The sequence below is a fragment of the Elgaria multicarinata genome, chromosome 3, assembly GCF_023053635.1.
Source record: "Elgaria multicarinata webbii isolate HBS135686 ecotype San Diego chromosome 3, rElgMul1.1.pri, whole genome shotgun sequence".
Lineage (NCBI taxonomy): Eukaryota > Metazoa > Chordata > Lepidosauria > Squamata > Anguidae > Elgaria > Elgaria multicarinata.
The window spans coordinates 83,893,844-83,910,073 of record NC_086173.1 but is presented as its reverse complement, the minus strand read 5'-3'; the positions used below and the strand labels follow the sequence as shown (position 1 = coordinate 83,910,073).

Sequence of the window (16,230 nt, the reverse complement as noted above, 5' to 3'; positions counted from 1 at the left end):
GCTTGATCTGCTACAATATCCTGCCAAGTTGTAAGGAAATGTCTTAAATACACATGATTTGTATTAGAATTTACAGGCATGTAGGGCAAATTTGCCTACTGAAATGTGGTAGCCCCCTCCCTGCCTCTGGAGTTCAGGCAGACGCCAACTTTGTATTCCTTTCAGCACCTCCTGAAAACATCATTGTTCCAGGAAGCCTTCCCTTAATGACCAGCCATGGTTCACTTTACATTTTGCTTTTTAAAAATCTATTTTAAGGTGCTTTATTGTGTTTTTTACTTTATTTTATCTTGTACACTGCTCCGAAAATTTGAATAGGGAGCGGTGTATAAATATTGTAAATAAATAAATAAATATACAGACATTTTATTTATTCCTTGCATTTCTATGCCACCCAGTAGCCGAAGCACACATACCCAAACACTTGAGCAGAAAAGCAAATCAGCCCCCTCCTCCCTATCAACCATGAATGGCTGTCTGAGGGCAACATATATCCTTAGGTCAGTGGAAACACATTAGATGCATGTGTGTGGTCAAATGAGCATCTGTAACTACCCCTAGTAGGAACCCAGCACAAATGCTAAAAACTCAACATCCTGTGCTCTTGCAGCTTCATCCGCATCAGGCTTTAAAACTTGGTAAGCAAAAGCTCTGAACTGACCAATGCTTCCTTCCCATGGACAGAATCAAGTTTGAGTCTTGGGTTTGAAACATATTCTATTTTGCTTGTTTGTTTGTTTAACAGTAGCCTCCGTTATGACCTGCCATTTATTTTTGCGCATTTGTTTGCAGTGACGCTGTCCCCATCTGCGTTGCCAAATCTTGCTTTACTGCAGCTTCTCTGTGATTTCCCAGCTGTCCTGTTGTTACTTCCCACCTCGTGCTTTTCTTTTCAGCTGAACCTTATTCACAGTGAAATCAGTAATTTAGCCGGCTTCGAAGTGGAGGCCATAATCAATCCCACCAATGCTGACATTGACCTTAAAGATGATCTAGGTAAATGGGGAATGGGCTGCCGTAACTAACAGTCACATGAAAATTATGGAATTCTTCTATTATTCTTGTGTAATAAATTCAATACTTTACAGCGCAGTCCTACACACATTGATTAGATGCAAGTCCCATTGAGTTCAATGAGGCTTACTCCCAGGCAAGTGGGTACAGGGTTGCAGCCTTCATTCTTCAAACTACGTAATGGGAGGATAATTCTATGTCCTGCTTTCCCTACATAATCATTGCATGATGACTATTGCCTAAGTAACTTTGGAGTCACTTCAATATTGTTCCATAATAATCAGATGTGACTGTTGGTTCCCTTGGGAATGTTTCATATATGGATTCTTTGAGGACTTAAATAGTGTTGTTGTACATATATCATCAAGTTGCTTTCAAACTAAGTAGTTTCTCCATTCTGATGAAAGGTTTCTGTTTTCACTGTAGTAGATAAGGATAGAAATTAATAGAGATATAATCAAGTTGAATTCAATCAACATCCAGTTATAAATAAATATTATTTAATGACACAGTGTCCATGCTATAATTTTAAATATTATTTTGGTCAAGAGGAAGGCTGCCAGTCACTCAGAAGGTATATATTTAATAACTTAATCTAGATGGTTTTTTGGTAACAGCTTCTTATTCCATATTTGCATTTTATAATTTCTTAATGAAACAGTGAATTTAATTCTGAAACCTCATTTTTTTCTGAATGGTAGCATACAGATTAGTGGATAGAAGGAACAAAAAAGTGTTTTCTTTTACCAGACATCAACCAAAATGGTTAAGTATGTTTTTCTCTCTGGTTACCCTCAAATGTATATTTGAAATTATAATTAAGCTTTTAAGAGAAAATGTTATAAGATATTTATGGAAGATTAATGATATTACTTTAATCTAAATGAGTAATGTGATTTTAAAGTTTTAAGTGAACACTTTTTCCTCATTACAAAGGAATAACTTAATCTAGATGATTAAGTTAATCGAAGTTAACTCCAAAGGCATAAATCTACCACCAACAGTATTCCCACAACCAATAGGCCCCAAAACAGGGTATTCAGGGGGGGGGGGAGCAAGACAGCTTTGGATCTGGTGGATCCAAAGCTCCTCTGCACCCCCCTTTCCCCGGTTTCTCAGCCTTGGCCTCTAAGCTATAGCCATCTGAAGCTGGCCTAGCTATTTCACCTCCCAATTGGTTTCAATTGGGATTTTTCTTGGTTTAAAAAAGATCCATTGTGCTAACAAGCTTAAACGCCATCCCCAGCCCTGGCCAATGTGTGCTAGCAGGGCTCTGGAAGTTACTGATGATCTTCCAATTCACTCCATACCTCACCCTATTTACGATTGCCCTCTATGTCCCATTAAGTTCAGTGGGGCTTACTCCCAGGTAAGTGGGTATAGGATTACAGGCTTAAGATCTCATTGTTTTCTTTGGAAGAGTAAAAAAATGCATTGGTTTCAATAGGACTTCAGACTGCCTAAATTTGCTGTATCATAACTTATTTCCAATATGATTAATGCTTTTAATATGGAAAATAGTCAAGAAAAACTGCAAATTGTTAATCATCAAAATGGAGAAACCAGTTTTTTTGTTGGGCTTGATGATCTAGACATTGGATGTTATTATTGCATTCTGTGAGATTCCAGTTTTACAGGTTTCTTCAAAGTCAAGAAGGTGCTAGCTGCTCTTAATACTTCCTTCCTGAAATGCTTGCAATGTCTTTGACCTGTTGGGTCAAATGCTAAAACTGATGTACTTGATGCTTCTCCACATCCACTTTTCATCCCCCCTTTTCTCAGCACACAACTGTACACAGATTTTGGGTTTTATTATTACTGTTTATGGCACACGTTCTGGAGCCAAAAGGTAGGAAAACAGGGATGTTGGTACGTGCATAAATGTAGATCCTGTTCTGGGTCTTTGACCAACATGGTTGATACACATTTGTTTACCTGTTGTAGTTGCAAGTTGTTCAGGCTGACATTGCCACGATCGACAGTGATGCTGTCGTTCACCCGACAAACTCTGACTTCTACACCGGTGGTGAAGTAGGTAATGGAGAGTTCAGTGCTGCAGAGTTTGTATGTGTTTGCATGACCAATCCGCAGCAACAAGCTTGCCCCTGCTCTGCAGTTCTGCATTCTTTTCTCCCTTCCAGCAGTCCTACCCAGTTCCAAACAGACTAAGTGCCAAATTGATTAAATGTAAAAGTCTTTTTGATCAATATCAGTCTTGTACAAACAATCCCTTTAGCTCACTGGAGCTTCTCCTGTGTAAACCGCACTGCGATTAATGGCATTATGGGAAAGGAAAAATGAGCGCACTCTTACCATACAGTATCAGTGTACAAATCCAAGGTCCATAGTGCAGTAGCAGTATGTGTCTGATAAGAGGGAATGTTGGTTGTCTGAGTATATCTGCACCACAGACTGAAACTAGTTTAATAGTCATTCCCTATCTCCAGATAACCCTGGAAACTGTAGTTATGTGAAGGACGCTAGAATTCTGTAACTGAGGCAGCCACACCAAACTACAATTCCCAGCATTCTTTGGAGGAAGTTGTTTCAGTCACACTGTTTTAAACCCAATGTAGATTTATAATTTGATATGCTCACTTACGCATCTACATTTTTTAAAGGTCTGAGCTGGAATAGCTCTTGAAGTTCTGCAACTAGATTGGATATCCCCACTATTGATCATGTTTAGGATGTTTTACTCCTAAATCCCTATATATTGATAGCTTATTTATTTATTTATATGGGGGCAACTGAGGTAGGCTAAACATTGCATAGCTGTATCTGAAGATTTCATAGCTGTATCTGAAATTTATCAGCTTTTGTGTGAATTCCACATCTAGATCTTCAGCTGCAATGAGCAGCCACTAGACCAAATCATTGCATGATTACTGGGCCTTAAGCTATAGTAGGATGTAAGGCAAAGTAACAAATGACATTGATCTGGTATAGCATGCACTCAAGCTTAATGGGAGTGTGGAGGCAATCAGTCGCAGTATCAATCCCTAAAATGTTGGACAACTATTGTAAAACCAAGAAAAATGACATCCTTTTTTAGAAGGCCATACGTTTCCATTCACTCAGATTTGTTAAGTCAGTGCCAAGCTCTGACATATCTGGAGCACTGCTTGAACGTTAATTTAGAACAGCTATGAAACCAGCAATTTATCCAAGTAAAGCCCAAATAAACCCATAAAAAGCATTCTTGAAAAAACATTTAGTTTTTGCAAATACACACTTGATATTTCCTGATTTTCTATATGAAGAAGATATCTGACTCTTCAGAAGGTACAAAAAGCACATATTTGGGTATTTTGGTGGAACCCTTATCCAACCCGCAAATTTGCAACTTTAGGAACTGTGCAATTTTTCATTGGCCTTCTCGGGCCATTTCCCCCATTCCTTCCTCCCATGTTCTAAGAAAACATGAAAAGTAGCCCTAACTGGATTATGCAAAATTGCACATGAAGCACCATAGGCAAAATGTATCCTATATCTTAAAATAAAAAGTTGAGCCCAGGCCGAGTTAGTCATGTTTATTCCCATTGAAATCAATGTGAAAAATTAGTCATTATTATTTAGTCTATCCCATCATTTCTGAAAACTGCAAGTTTGTGTTAACTTATGATGAAGAAATGCTTTCATACCAAGCCTCTAACTGTGGGGTGGAGGGGGCCCTTAAAGGAACCGGGGTCACTTCATTCAGTAGCGGACACTCTTCTAATTGCCCTTGACTGCTGGAAGGAAGAATAGAAGCGCACACATGCTTAGCTTCAAATGATTAACTTTTATCCATATAGCGGCCTTTCTAACTGCACTTTGTGTTGGGGAAATGTTTTGAAATTTTTACAGACTTAAATTTTTGCTTAGGCTGTGTCATTTATATAAATGCCTGCTTTGACAGCATGAAATAATGATTTTTTTCTATGGGAGTAACACACATATTTATGCCCATGTTGAGCAAAGAACCACTAAGCTGAAAGATGTGAAGCAGGCCATTAACTAGAAACCGTGTTAATACGGTGTAGAGTAAGTAAGTAATTTATTAATGCTTAGTCCATAGACTATTCACATACAAAATAGATACAATATGAAGAAACAACAATATAATAAAAATGCTACCTATGATCACAAACAGATCATACATAATAAAACAATAAAATTCAATACAATTAAAAGCATAATTTGAATATAAAATTTGTAGTTAGATAAGAGCATCTCCAGCACAGTCAACTGCGATCTCAGTAATAAATCTTGCCCGAATTTTCATTGCTGCCAGGGCAAAAAGAGATACCTTGCATGTTACCCTAGAGTCAGTGTCAGACAGGAGATAGAAAATCTTTTCTGAAGTGGTATTGAAGTGTAGTTGATCCAAAATAGATTCCAAAAATTTAGTTCTTGGTTCAGAGTATAAAGAACATAAGAGCATATAATGAGGCAGATCCTCAATTTCTGAGGCCCCACGAATTCACAGACGGAGGGCCAAAGTGGTGTGCTGATATCTGCCATCTGTCACAGCTGTAGGCATAGTTGGAAAACGAAGGGCTGTAAAATGCTTGCCTAAGCTTTGGGGATGTAAGCTTTACCAGGTAAACAGCCCTTTGGTGGTCAAATTTATAAAGCCTATACCATTTTGAAAATTTAGAATTGTTAATAGCTTGTCTGTCCAGCCGAGCACCATAGTTAAAAATATATTCCTGAAGTTTCTCCTTTGAGTTCAAGACAGAAAAGTTGTCAAGAAGAGCAGGATACAATTCAAGCAACTTCTAATATCTTGAACTCCAGCTTTTGCAGTCTTATAGCTGTTCAAAACATAGCTTGGGGAAAATCCTAACTGAGGCATCTTGTACAATTCTCCAGTAGTTAAATAAAATAAAATGAATACAAGATCTAATAGAGGGGAGATCTACTTCTGTCTGGACCAATGCTGCGGGGGTGCCTGGTGGAATAGTTTTTTAAGAAATGTGTTCTGAAGTGCCTCTAATTTAACTATTTGAGAGTCATCCCAGCCCCAGACAGCAGCACCATGACTTTACTTTGAAATATTTTCAGGGCTGGAACAACCAAGTGTCCTCCTGTAGTGTAATAAAATCTAAGGATTGCTCCAATAGATCTCAAAGCCACTGCTCTAGTAGCTTCTATATGTGGCTTCCAGGAGAGGTTCTCTGCAAAGTGAATGCCAAGGTACTTAAATTCCCGGCATTGTTCAATCTGATGACCATTGATAGACCATTGGAAATGAGAATGTCTTTTCCCAAACACCATCACCTTTGTCTTAGTATAGTTAATGCTCAGTTTTTCTTTAATATGGTGTAGAGAGATAATATAATATTCCATTTCTGAGGTAGTACTCCGAAAAGGGGATTAGACAAATTCATGTAGAACAAGTATGTCAATGGCTATTAGTCATGATGGCTATATATTACCTCAAGCATCAGAGGCAGTATGCCTCCCAGTACTCTCCATCTCGTCCTGGAGAACTCCAGTGGGAGTGTGTTATTGTATTGTCGGCTTCCCATAGGTACTTGGTTGGTCACTATGCAAACAGAATGCTGGACTTTTGGTCTGATCCAGCCTAACTCTTCTGAAGTTAATGTGTTTTTAAAAATCAGAGATAGTACTCAATAGATGCAGAGTTCAAGAATCAAAGCCAAACTGGTCCAAAAAAAGGGTTGGGGGAAGTTAAATGAAAATAGCTTTCCTAAGAGACAAAGACCGTAATGGCTGGACAGTAGTGGAATCAGCCAACCAGCCATTTTACAATAGCTCAAGGTGAAGGGAAGATATATGTACCTTCAAATCACTCCACACCTTTAGAATCAGTGCCTGTTAAACATTCATTCTTGGGCAATATCATATTTTTTACTGGAATATATCCAGTCACCCTTGCTGAAGTGGTTGATACTATATTTTGTATTTGTGTTTTTAACCTGTTGGTAGTTTTATTATGGTTTTAATTTTTGTGAACCGCCCAGAGAGCTTCAGCTATTGGGCGGTATAAAAATGTAATAAATAAATAAATTGCCTTGGAACCACAAATTAGTCAGATTCCCAGGTGAGCCCTGTCCTCAGAAACATTTCTGTTAAGATTGTTATAGGAAGTTGCCTTATACTGAGTCAGGCCATTGGCTCATCTAGCTCAGCATTGTCTGCTGTGATTGGCTGTGGGGATTCAGGCAGGAATCCTGCCCAGCCAATTTGGAGATGCCAGGGATGGAATTTGGGAACTTTTGTGTGCAAAGCAGGTGCTCTACTGTTGAAGTTTGGTTCTTGTCTTCAGTTGCTGTGGAGATTTTCATATAATAGCTTGATTAAGTAAAAATATCTAAATGTTTTACTTAGACTTATATCCTGTTCTTCCTTCATGGAACTTCGTTCCAATGTTTCCAAGGCAGTCTCTTGTTCATGTACTAACCAAGCTGAGGTCAGTTTAGGTTTGATAATGCCTCGCAACACTTTCTGGATTGTTTGATGATACAACTATGAATACATTAATCTATGAAGCATAAGGACCAATTTTTAAGGGCCTGAATATAGTCTGGGCCAAGGGTACATGACTTGGCCACCTTACTGGAACTAAGCAGCTCTGGATCTGGTCAGTGTCTGGATGGGACACTGCCTTGGAAAACCATGAACACTGCCCTGAATTCCAGGGTGGGAGAACGGCAGGGTATAAATGCACTGGATAAATACATAAAATTCACACCTAGCTAATTATCTCTAAAGAGAATGTGATAAGCCACTGAGCTAGAATCTATTCCAAATTCCTTACACAGTAAAATAAGATGAATTAATACTTTATCAAGGTTTAATCTATGTGGTCAAGGAAAACATAATACATTTTAATCACTCTTACACTCTTGACATGCAATCCCAAATACAAATACTAGTTCACTGAGCATATAATATGTGCACTTCCATCAGAAATTGCAGTCCCTTCCTCCGTATCGCTTAAATGAATTCATTTCTCAAAGTATGGCAGTATTGTGGCATTTAATACTAACAGCCTACTGTACAGATTTACTGGGAAGTAAGCTTTTCTTCATTCAGTAGTAAGCGTGCCTAAGAATGCAGCCTGCGGCTGTGATCCAAAGCACACTTGCAAGTTCCATTGAAATAAGCATGATTGACTTCCTAAGTAAATATGTTTATGATTAGGTTGCAGGACTCAATTTGCAAAGTAACTTCCTCAATCCAGAATCAATCCAGTATCAGTGTCACTGTTTCCTTGCCTCGCTACTTGTGTAATCATTAAGCAAAATGCAATGTGATTTGGGTGGTTAATTAGGAAAAGAACATTTGGGACTCCTTTATATTTCTTCTGTATTGAAGCAAAGCTGCAAAATAAGATCTAAACCATTTAGTGGTGGACTGCCCTTGTGTAATTTCAGCTGTGCAGCTCCCTTCCTCACACACAAGTGAATGGCATTTGTCAAGCTTCTTTAGCTGCAGTGAAGGGATTCAGTGGAGAAATGTGTTCCCTAGAGAATCTCCTTATTACTGAGGCTCTTCCTCTTGGTTAAAGGTGGTTCAACAAGCTGGGCAGTTGTCAAGTAAAGCAGCCCGCTGCATTCACAAGACTGTTTCACTCCCGGGGGCCACCTGTTGGGGTCAGGGATGAAGATGAGGTGAGTTTCAAGTTCTTCTTATGGCAAATTTGTCTTTAAAGCAATCTGTAACAGAAAGGGGATCTTGCCCTTTAAGGGAAAGAGTTGATGCATCGTTCAAAGTGCCATGGAATGAGCATATTCTCTGGAACACTGTCCACTTCCTGGTGCGGAGGAAGCGGCTAGAAATCTCACTGCCCTGCTGGTTGACATTGAGAATTGCATCAGGAAGTATTTTCAGATAGAATAAATACATGTGGGAGGGTGACCTTTTTTAAGAGAGAGAGAGAGAGAGAGAGGGAATAGTTATTTCTGGACTAGTCCCCCAAGGTTTAGATCTTACTTTGCAGTCTCCCCACCCCACCCCAATTTTGCTTGGAGAAGTCTATGCTGTGTAAACCTCTGATGTGATAATTGTTCCCTTGGATGCTCTCTCACAACTCTGTCCTTGCACAGGGAACACTTTGGAGAAGAAAGGCGGAAAAGAATTCCTGGAGGCCGTTGTTGAACTTCGCAAAAAGAATGGGCCACTGGACACAGCAGGAGGTGCAGTTTAAATCCCTGGAAAATGGGGAAATTAAACATCTGTGTGTATCATAGACTCTGGTTTGGTTTAGCTGAAATGCATTCTTTTGAAGATTATGAAAAAGTTATCTGTACCAAGCCATTTTTGACTACTCTTGTTAAAACAGCCTTCTGGGATGTGTTTAAATATTCACAATGATAAGAGAGCAAGGATACCACTCTGAAAGCAATCTAAAAATATGGGACTGGGGAATAAAAGAAGAAAGTATACAAACACAATTTTAACCTAACAACAGTGTGCACGAGGATTCAGAGTTCTCTGGGTACTTATTGGATAGGGTTGCAGCCTAAAATATTACAAAGAGGGTGTATTATGCCCATTTTTAAAGCAGTGTGGGTGGGTATTTCACAACTGGCATGCTTAGATGGGATATGACCAAGGAGAACTCTTTGAACTTAGAATACGAGCAGCCACTTGACCCTTAATGGTTCCATTGTCGTACTGCTCTAACAGTCAGGAAGTAATTTCATATAGTAATCAAATAGAGGTTTGACTCCAAATCTACTATCATCCTGAGTGTAAAACAGTGTTGCAGTACTTGCTTGATAGCAGCTTTTTGCCATGGAAGCGTGTTAATACCTTGATGAGCTAAAGAATTCAGAAGCATACACTGAAGTCCGGATTGCCAATAAATCCTTAGTTTAGTGTCTATTTCTTATTTTAACGAATGTATGGTTGTTCCATAAAACAAGAAATATATATAACACAATGATGATGACCATGTTCTTCAGAACTTCCAGTAGGCAGAAATGTGAATGGGATTACAAACATCTGCATTCATCCAGTGATCTGGTTTGGATGTAAATCTAAGCTATGGTTTAGTGCAGCCTTCCCTAACCTGGTGCCCTCCAGATGTATTGGACTTTAGCTCCCATAATCCACAGCCATCATGCCCAGTTGGTGTGGCTGGGAATAATGGGAGTTGTAATCCCACACATCTACAGGGTGCCAGGTTAGCGAAGCGTGGTTTAGTATCACTTGTAACAGCCTTGGGCTCGTATGCTAACTCCTACCTTCTTTTGAGATAGGGCCACAAGGAAATGATGAAAAGCTTTTACTTTTGTTTTCAATCAACAGTGGTTTGTTATTATGTCTGAACCCAGAACTAGGGTTAATCTTAATGTTAGTTTATGGCAGGTGTGGATGCAGCCCACAGATCACATGTGGCCCCCAAGTAGAGCCTATGCCAGCCTCTGAAATTTGAGGGTGGAAACCCTCAAAAATGTTTTTTTTTTTTAAAAAAAAAAATGGCATCCAGAGGTGCTATGGAGCACCAAAAGGATCAAAATTAGCTTGCTTTTGGTGCTCTGTCTAAGCTTCGGATGCCATTTTTGTTTCTTGATTTCCTCCCTGTTGTTGGCATCCGTGGGGCAGGGATTGGTGGGGACTAGCCTACAGGGCAGGGGTCACTGGGACAAAAATGCCCCCCAGTGTCCCAAAGTTGCTCACCCCTGCTTTAGGGAAACAACACAGAATTGTAAACCTCAGTTTGAAGTTAGCTTGTTTCCCTGGACCTTAGCCACAGTTTGCCCAGGTTCTGACAAAATGAGCAACTGCAGTTAGTTGAAAATGAAAGTTAATGCTTCCAGTCTTGTCACAGCCACATTGGAACACGAAAAGGGACAGGAAAAACTCACAAGAGCAAGGCCCGTTCATATAATGGGCAACCATCATTTAACATTATGTCTGATCCCAATCAGTGTATACATCTGTAATCGTGGTATTTGTTGAGGCAATTTGATTTACAAGGGAAAGGGTCCATTGGGACAAAAGAAGTAACTGTATATATTCTTCACTAGTGTAATCACATTTTTTTCCACACTTGCACTTTTCAAAGTCTTAATTAACCAATACTTGCCCTGTTTTTCCAACCAGCTGTCGTCAGTGCAGGCCATGGATTGCCTGCTAAGTTTGTGATCCATTGCAATAGCCCCAGTTGGGGTTCAGACAAATGTGAAGAAATGTTGGAGAAGACAGTGAAAAACTGCTTAGCTCTGGCAGATGAAAAGAAGCTGAAATCAATTGCATTTCCTTCCATTGGAAGTGGCAGGTAAAGCAGGCCTCTCAAACTTGTGACAAAAAGATAACTTTTAAAAATGTGTGTATTTACTTGCAGTTGCATGTTGTGCTTTGTAATTATACACATTGGGCTTCATCAGATGAGCGTTTTATCACATGCTCGCTACTACTCACTCACGATTTTTTGCATGTCCTTTAGATGACGATGTCCACCTCCCGCTTCTTTTTCCCTTCTTCCCATGATTTTTCTTCCCAAAAATCTGACTTTTTATTTTGTAAACAGAATGTGTTTCTATTTCCTGCTCTGCACAGGAAAAGCAGTGCAATAAAAACGGACCATGAATGGGCCATGTGGTCTTTGTTAACTTCCTGTTTCTCCTCTGGGAAGAAAGAGGAAGTATTGTGGGACAGTAGTGGGGGTGGAAAGGCAATGGTGGGGAGCTGTGATTTCCCCTGCCCCCCTCATCTGATGGAGCTCATTGTCCCCTGTTATTGCAAAAGCATATGAGAGAGCTTCGGCTATTGGGCGGTATAGAAATGTAATAAATAAATAAATAAGATGTATCTGTACATTGCCTTCCCACTCCTATCCCTCCGAGGTCTTAAGGAACCCAAGTCCTTATTGGAATATGGTATAGCTATGTTGCATGTTTCATATTGCAGCTTAGTACAAGCCGTTTGCTTACTCTTTAATGCCACTATCCCACTTGAAACTGTGATGAAAGTGAATTATATTCCGCCATCCCAGACCTCCTGTAGCATTTATGTGTCGGTTGCTGCCCACTTTCTCTTCTGTGGCCAACGATCACCTTGGCAGTACACACGAAAGACGGGTGTCAAAAGGGCCATAATAACTAAATTTTAGAAGAGTTTGTAAAGATAGGAGCAAATATTATGAAGAGCAATCTTTAAAGCAGCATAATACTGTTTCCTTGATGGATAGTGTTAAAAGCTAAAATTGTTTCAAGGTAATGTATTGTTCATCAAAGCTTAGATAATCTCTGCATTGCCTTCTTCACACAAATATTTTGAGAATTTTTCTCATGTGCAGAGGAGCAGGGAGGTCTCTGCTTTTGTAAATAAAACTAGAACCTCTGTAGCATTTGGTAGAACTACATTGTGTGTGGCAGGGGGAGATGTTCAGTTGCATTTGAATCACAGTGGTATTTTAATGATGATTTGTTCCTTTGAAGTAGAAGATACTCATCCTGCCATTTCAGTTTGAAAGTATTAGGAAGGGGAGGGGGTGTTTGTTTTTAAATCTTAAAACATGAAAAGTTTCTAAGGCTAGCATTTTTTCTCAGAGCCAGTACATGCACACAGCTGTTCTGGGACGGACATCTGTCAAGCAGACACCACTCATGAAACCTACATAAACAGCTCCGCTCGCTTTTATGACTGAAGAATGGGTTTACATGAGGTTGATTCACATATATATTCAGGAGGACAGGGGGAGCAATTGCCCATTTATAGTATTTAGTGTGCCAGATGCTCTAGCAGGGTTAATGTCTGCAGAACAAACTTGAGTGATGGGATTGAAAAACTAGCTGTAAGTTTTGTACACAAGGTCCTAAAAGCAACATATGGATAGTTCAGATTTCAACATCAAACTTTATCTGAGTACAAAATCGCAGCACTTGAGATCCAGGTTCTATTTTAGTCCTCAAACAGACAAAACCAACCCTGTAGCCCAATCATACTATTGACACTGGACTAGCTATTCTCATATTTCCAAATGCACATATCCCATACATGGGTATGTAGCTGTTGTATGAAACTGTAACATGAGGGAAAGCACTATGAGCCAACCTTATTCATCTATTCCTAATGGGGCTGGCAAACATTTCTGTTTCTCCCCTGCTACTCTTTCCCAGGATAGAAGGCACTTTTTTTTAGCAGTGGTCTATGTGAAAATATCTTAAAAAGTGGGTTGTGGCCACATCAGTGTGGGTCCCACAGCACCCTGGCAGCACCAAGCCATGGCTTCCCTTCACCTACTCTTCCCTAGTTTATGCTAGGATTGTTGCGAGCCCCCGACTGGGTCTGGAAGGCCAATGGACCTCCCTGCGGGTTCCCCCCTGAACCCAGTCAAGTGTGAGCATGGACCTGCCCTCCAAGTGCTCGGGCACAGGTCCACCCTGAGAAAGTGCCCTCTCTGGAGGCTCCAGAAAGGGAGCAATTCCAATTAGCATGTCCTGAGAAATTGTGCACTTTCCGGAAGCACCAGAAAGCGTGCATCCCCCTTTGCACCAATGGGGGCAAGAAAGTGTGCATTCCCCCCCCCCCCCTTTCCACGCTAATGCCAAGGGCTTGCAAGGCTCACGAGTGCTTGGCTGGGACTCGCACGTCCCGGCTCCTTGGAGCAGACTGCACGAGCAGTGGGGGGAGTGCGAGTGCTCCCTGGGCAGACCCCAGCCAAGCTCACCCATCCCTAGCTATTAGCAATGTCTGCTGAGTCACTTCGGTCCGTAGTGCCTGACTTCAAAAGGAAGAGAATAAAGCTGTGGCTGGTCAGGGCATGCTGGGAGTTGTAGGAGTTTTGTCTGTCTAAACAGGCATAAGATTGTACCCTGGGACACTGTCTTACTCAGCTTTTGTACATGAGGCTTCTAACCCACCACTTTCCTGAGGCTTCTGCTTCCACATTCCTTGTGGGATTAGTGTGGCTCCTTTACACGTTTCTCCCCAGTTTTCCTTCTTTGCCTTTCCATTACACGATCACTAGGTGGCATTGTGGTATAGTGGAATTTCACAAATGCACAGGGTTTCATGCTGCCATTTCCAGAAATACCAGATTTAACTTGTTAGGGGGGAAATGCTATAATGGTTGCAAACAACAGGAGAGGCCCTGGAGATTGATGACATCATATAAAGCACCTGCAAATTACTACGAGCAACGCATCATGAGCACAGAATAAATGCCTCATGTAGAAAGGCTCTCTCTGTCTGCCTTCACTTTCAAGGGTAGACTTGCCTTGATCTCTGCTGTTCAATTCAGTGAGAAAGAACCACACCCTCCCCCTTTTCCTTCTGGATTTCTCAAGAGTGTAGAAAAAAGGGAGGTATTCCTCCCACAATCACAGACATGTCTACTCAGAAGTAGATCTCATTGAATTCAATGGTACTTACAGGCAAGTGGATATAAGATTCCAGCCACAGTCAATCATATCTTTGGGCTTGCCTAGACATTTTGCTACAAACCCTGTTATAATTTTGTAATATGCAAGGAGACTCCTATGTGTTCTTCAGAAGGTACGGTGATGTCCATGGCAAATTTATTGAACAAATGTTGTTTTTTCTTTCCTTATATGCTGTAATAGGAATGGTTTCCCAAAACAGACTGCTGCCCAGCTGATCCTGAAAGCCATTTCCAGTTATTTTGTTTCAACGATGTCCTCTTCAATCAAGACAGTGTATTTTGTGCTCTTTGACAGCGAGAGTATAGGGATTTATGTGCAAGAAATGGCCAAGTTAGATGCCAACTAAGCCCCCCTCCCCCCTCCAATTCTTAATTCCTCATTGTGAAACAGAGCACCCCTTATTTTAAATTTTGCTCATCTAGGGTAATGATGGTGGGGCTTCTTTTCTTTCGTTTTTTTAACTTTCTAAAACGTTTTTATGTTGGCACTGATAGTTGGCATTACTGCTGTTAATGCACTAGTGTAATCTAGGAAATTTTTATAGTTTTATTTTAATGAAGTATGGATTGATGCAGAAAGTTGTTAGCAGTACATAGTCTTTTATTCATGGAAGAAACCGGCAGACCCTATTTTGTAACTGTGTCGTGGTGCTTTTATCGAGTGGCGTTCCTTTCTCATTTTTTAAAGGAGGAAAAGGAAAAGAAAAAAGAAAGAAACTACACACCTAATTTGTGTTTGTCTTGACGATGAATCCGAGGAGAGAAGAACCCTGTTGCCCTTAATTATATTTGCAATTTGGAATTTGTGTGAATTGATTTAGTAAAATGTTTGAAATGGTCTAGTTGGTGTGTGCTGGTAAATAATGCATCAACATTTTTCAATTGTTGACCACACAATGCACTTGTGTTTCAATATAATGCCTAATCAAGTACTCATGTATTAAGTAGTAGGGGTGTGCACGGACCCCCCGCTCCGCTTCACTTGCAGATCCGCCATTTTCCGGATCGGGCCGCTCCGCCCCGCCCCCGCTCCGCCCACTTCCGCTCCGCTCCGCCCGGAGCTCCGGATCCGGATCCGGAGCTCCGTTTTCCCCCCCCCCATAGGCTTGCATTGAAAGCTAAAAAATTATACAACTTTTTTTCTGTTCAAGTTAGAAACCTCATGTTTGGCACCATGACACCTCATGGGGATATACACACGCATGCCAAGTTTCAAAGCAATCCCATCATCCCCTGATTTTTGGCGAATTTTTGAAAATCGGGCACCCCACACACAACATCCCTGCGAGGTGGGCAGGGGAGGAGGGAGGGAAGGCAGGCAGGCATGCAGCTGGCATTTCTGGGGGCATAAGGAAGTGAGCCAAGGATAAGCCAGTAATGCATATAAAATGGAATAAATCAATCAATAAACAAAGGAGGGGTGGAATTAAAAGCAGCAGTGTTGCTCAATAAACAACAAGAAGAACTTTTTTTAAAAGGCTATATCTGTCTTTTACCAGCAATAGGGGGACGTGCCCGGGGGAGGGGGAAGTAGCTGCCAGTTCAAGACACTGACAGCCACAGCTCCGAGAAGAAGTAAAACGCTCACTTCGACTCAGAACAGGCATTGCTCCACCACTGAAAAGTGACCATTCACTTCAACTCATGAGAGGCATTGCTCCACCGTTTTACTCTCTTTGGAAGGCTCTATGGCCTTCCAGTGCAGGAGAGAGTGGGGGCACGTCCACGATGAGATGCCCTAGGGGAGCTCATCCCCTTGCACCACATCGATTCAGTTGTTCACCAAGGTTAGGGTGGGGAGCAGTGCTGTGTTTCTATCTCTTATTCTTGGCTTAGTATATGATTTCAGGTTGTGTTTGTGCATTTGG

General features: G+C 40.8%; 1 protein-coding gene across 2 annotated transcripts in view; it reads left to right on the top strand.

Moving 5' to 3' along the window:
* Nucleotides 1-15,212, top strand: part of LOC134394916 (core histone macro-H2A.1) — a 74,744-nt gene extending 59,532 nt beyond the window's left edge. Inside the window, exons 6-9 of one of the 2 annotated variants that reach the window (XM_063120760.1) lie at nucleotides 897-996; nucleotides 9,075-9,164; nucleotides 11,080-11,254; nucleotides 14,544-15,212. In XM_063120760.1, coding sequence (XP_062976830.1) covers nucleotides 897-996; nucleotides 9,075-9,164; nucleotides 11,080-11,254; nucleotides 14,544-14,709 — 531 coding nt within the window. In that variant the 3' untranslated portion in view covers nucleotides 14,710-15,212. Of the gene's footprint in view, nucleotides 1-896; nucleotides 997-2,958; nucleotides 3,050-9,074; nucleotides 9,165-11,079; nucleotides 11,255-14,543 lie in introns of both variants that reach the window. The other variant, XM_063120761.1, reaches the window with a different exon arrangement.
* The last annotated feature ends 1,018 nt before the right edge of the window (nucleotides 15,213-16,230 follow it).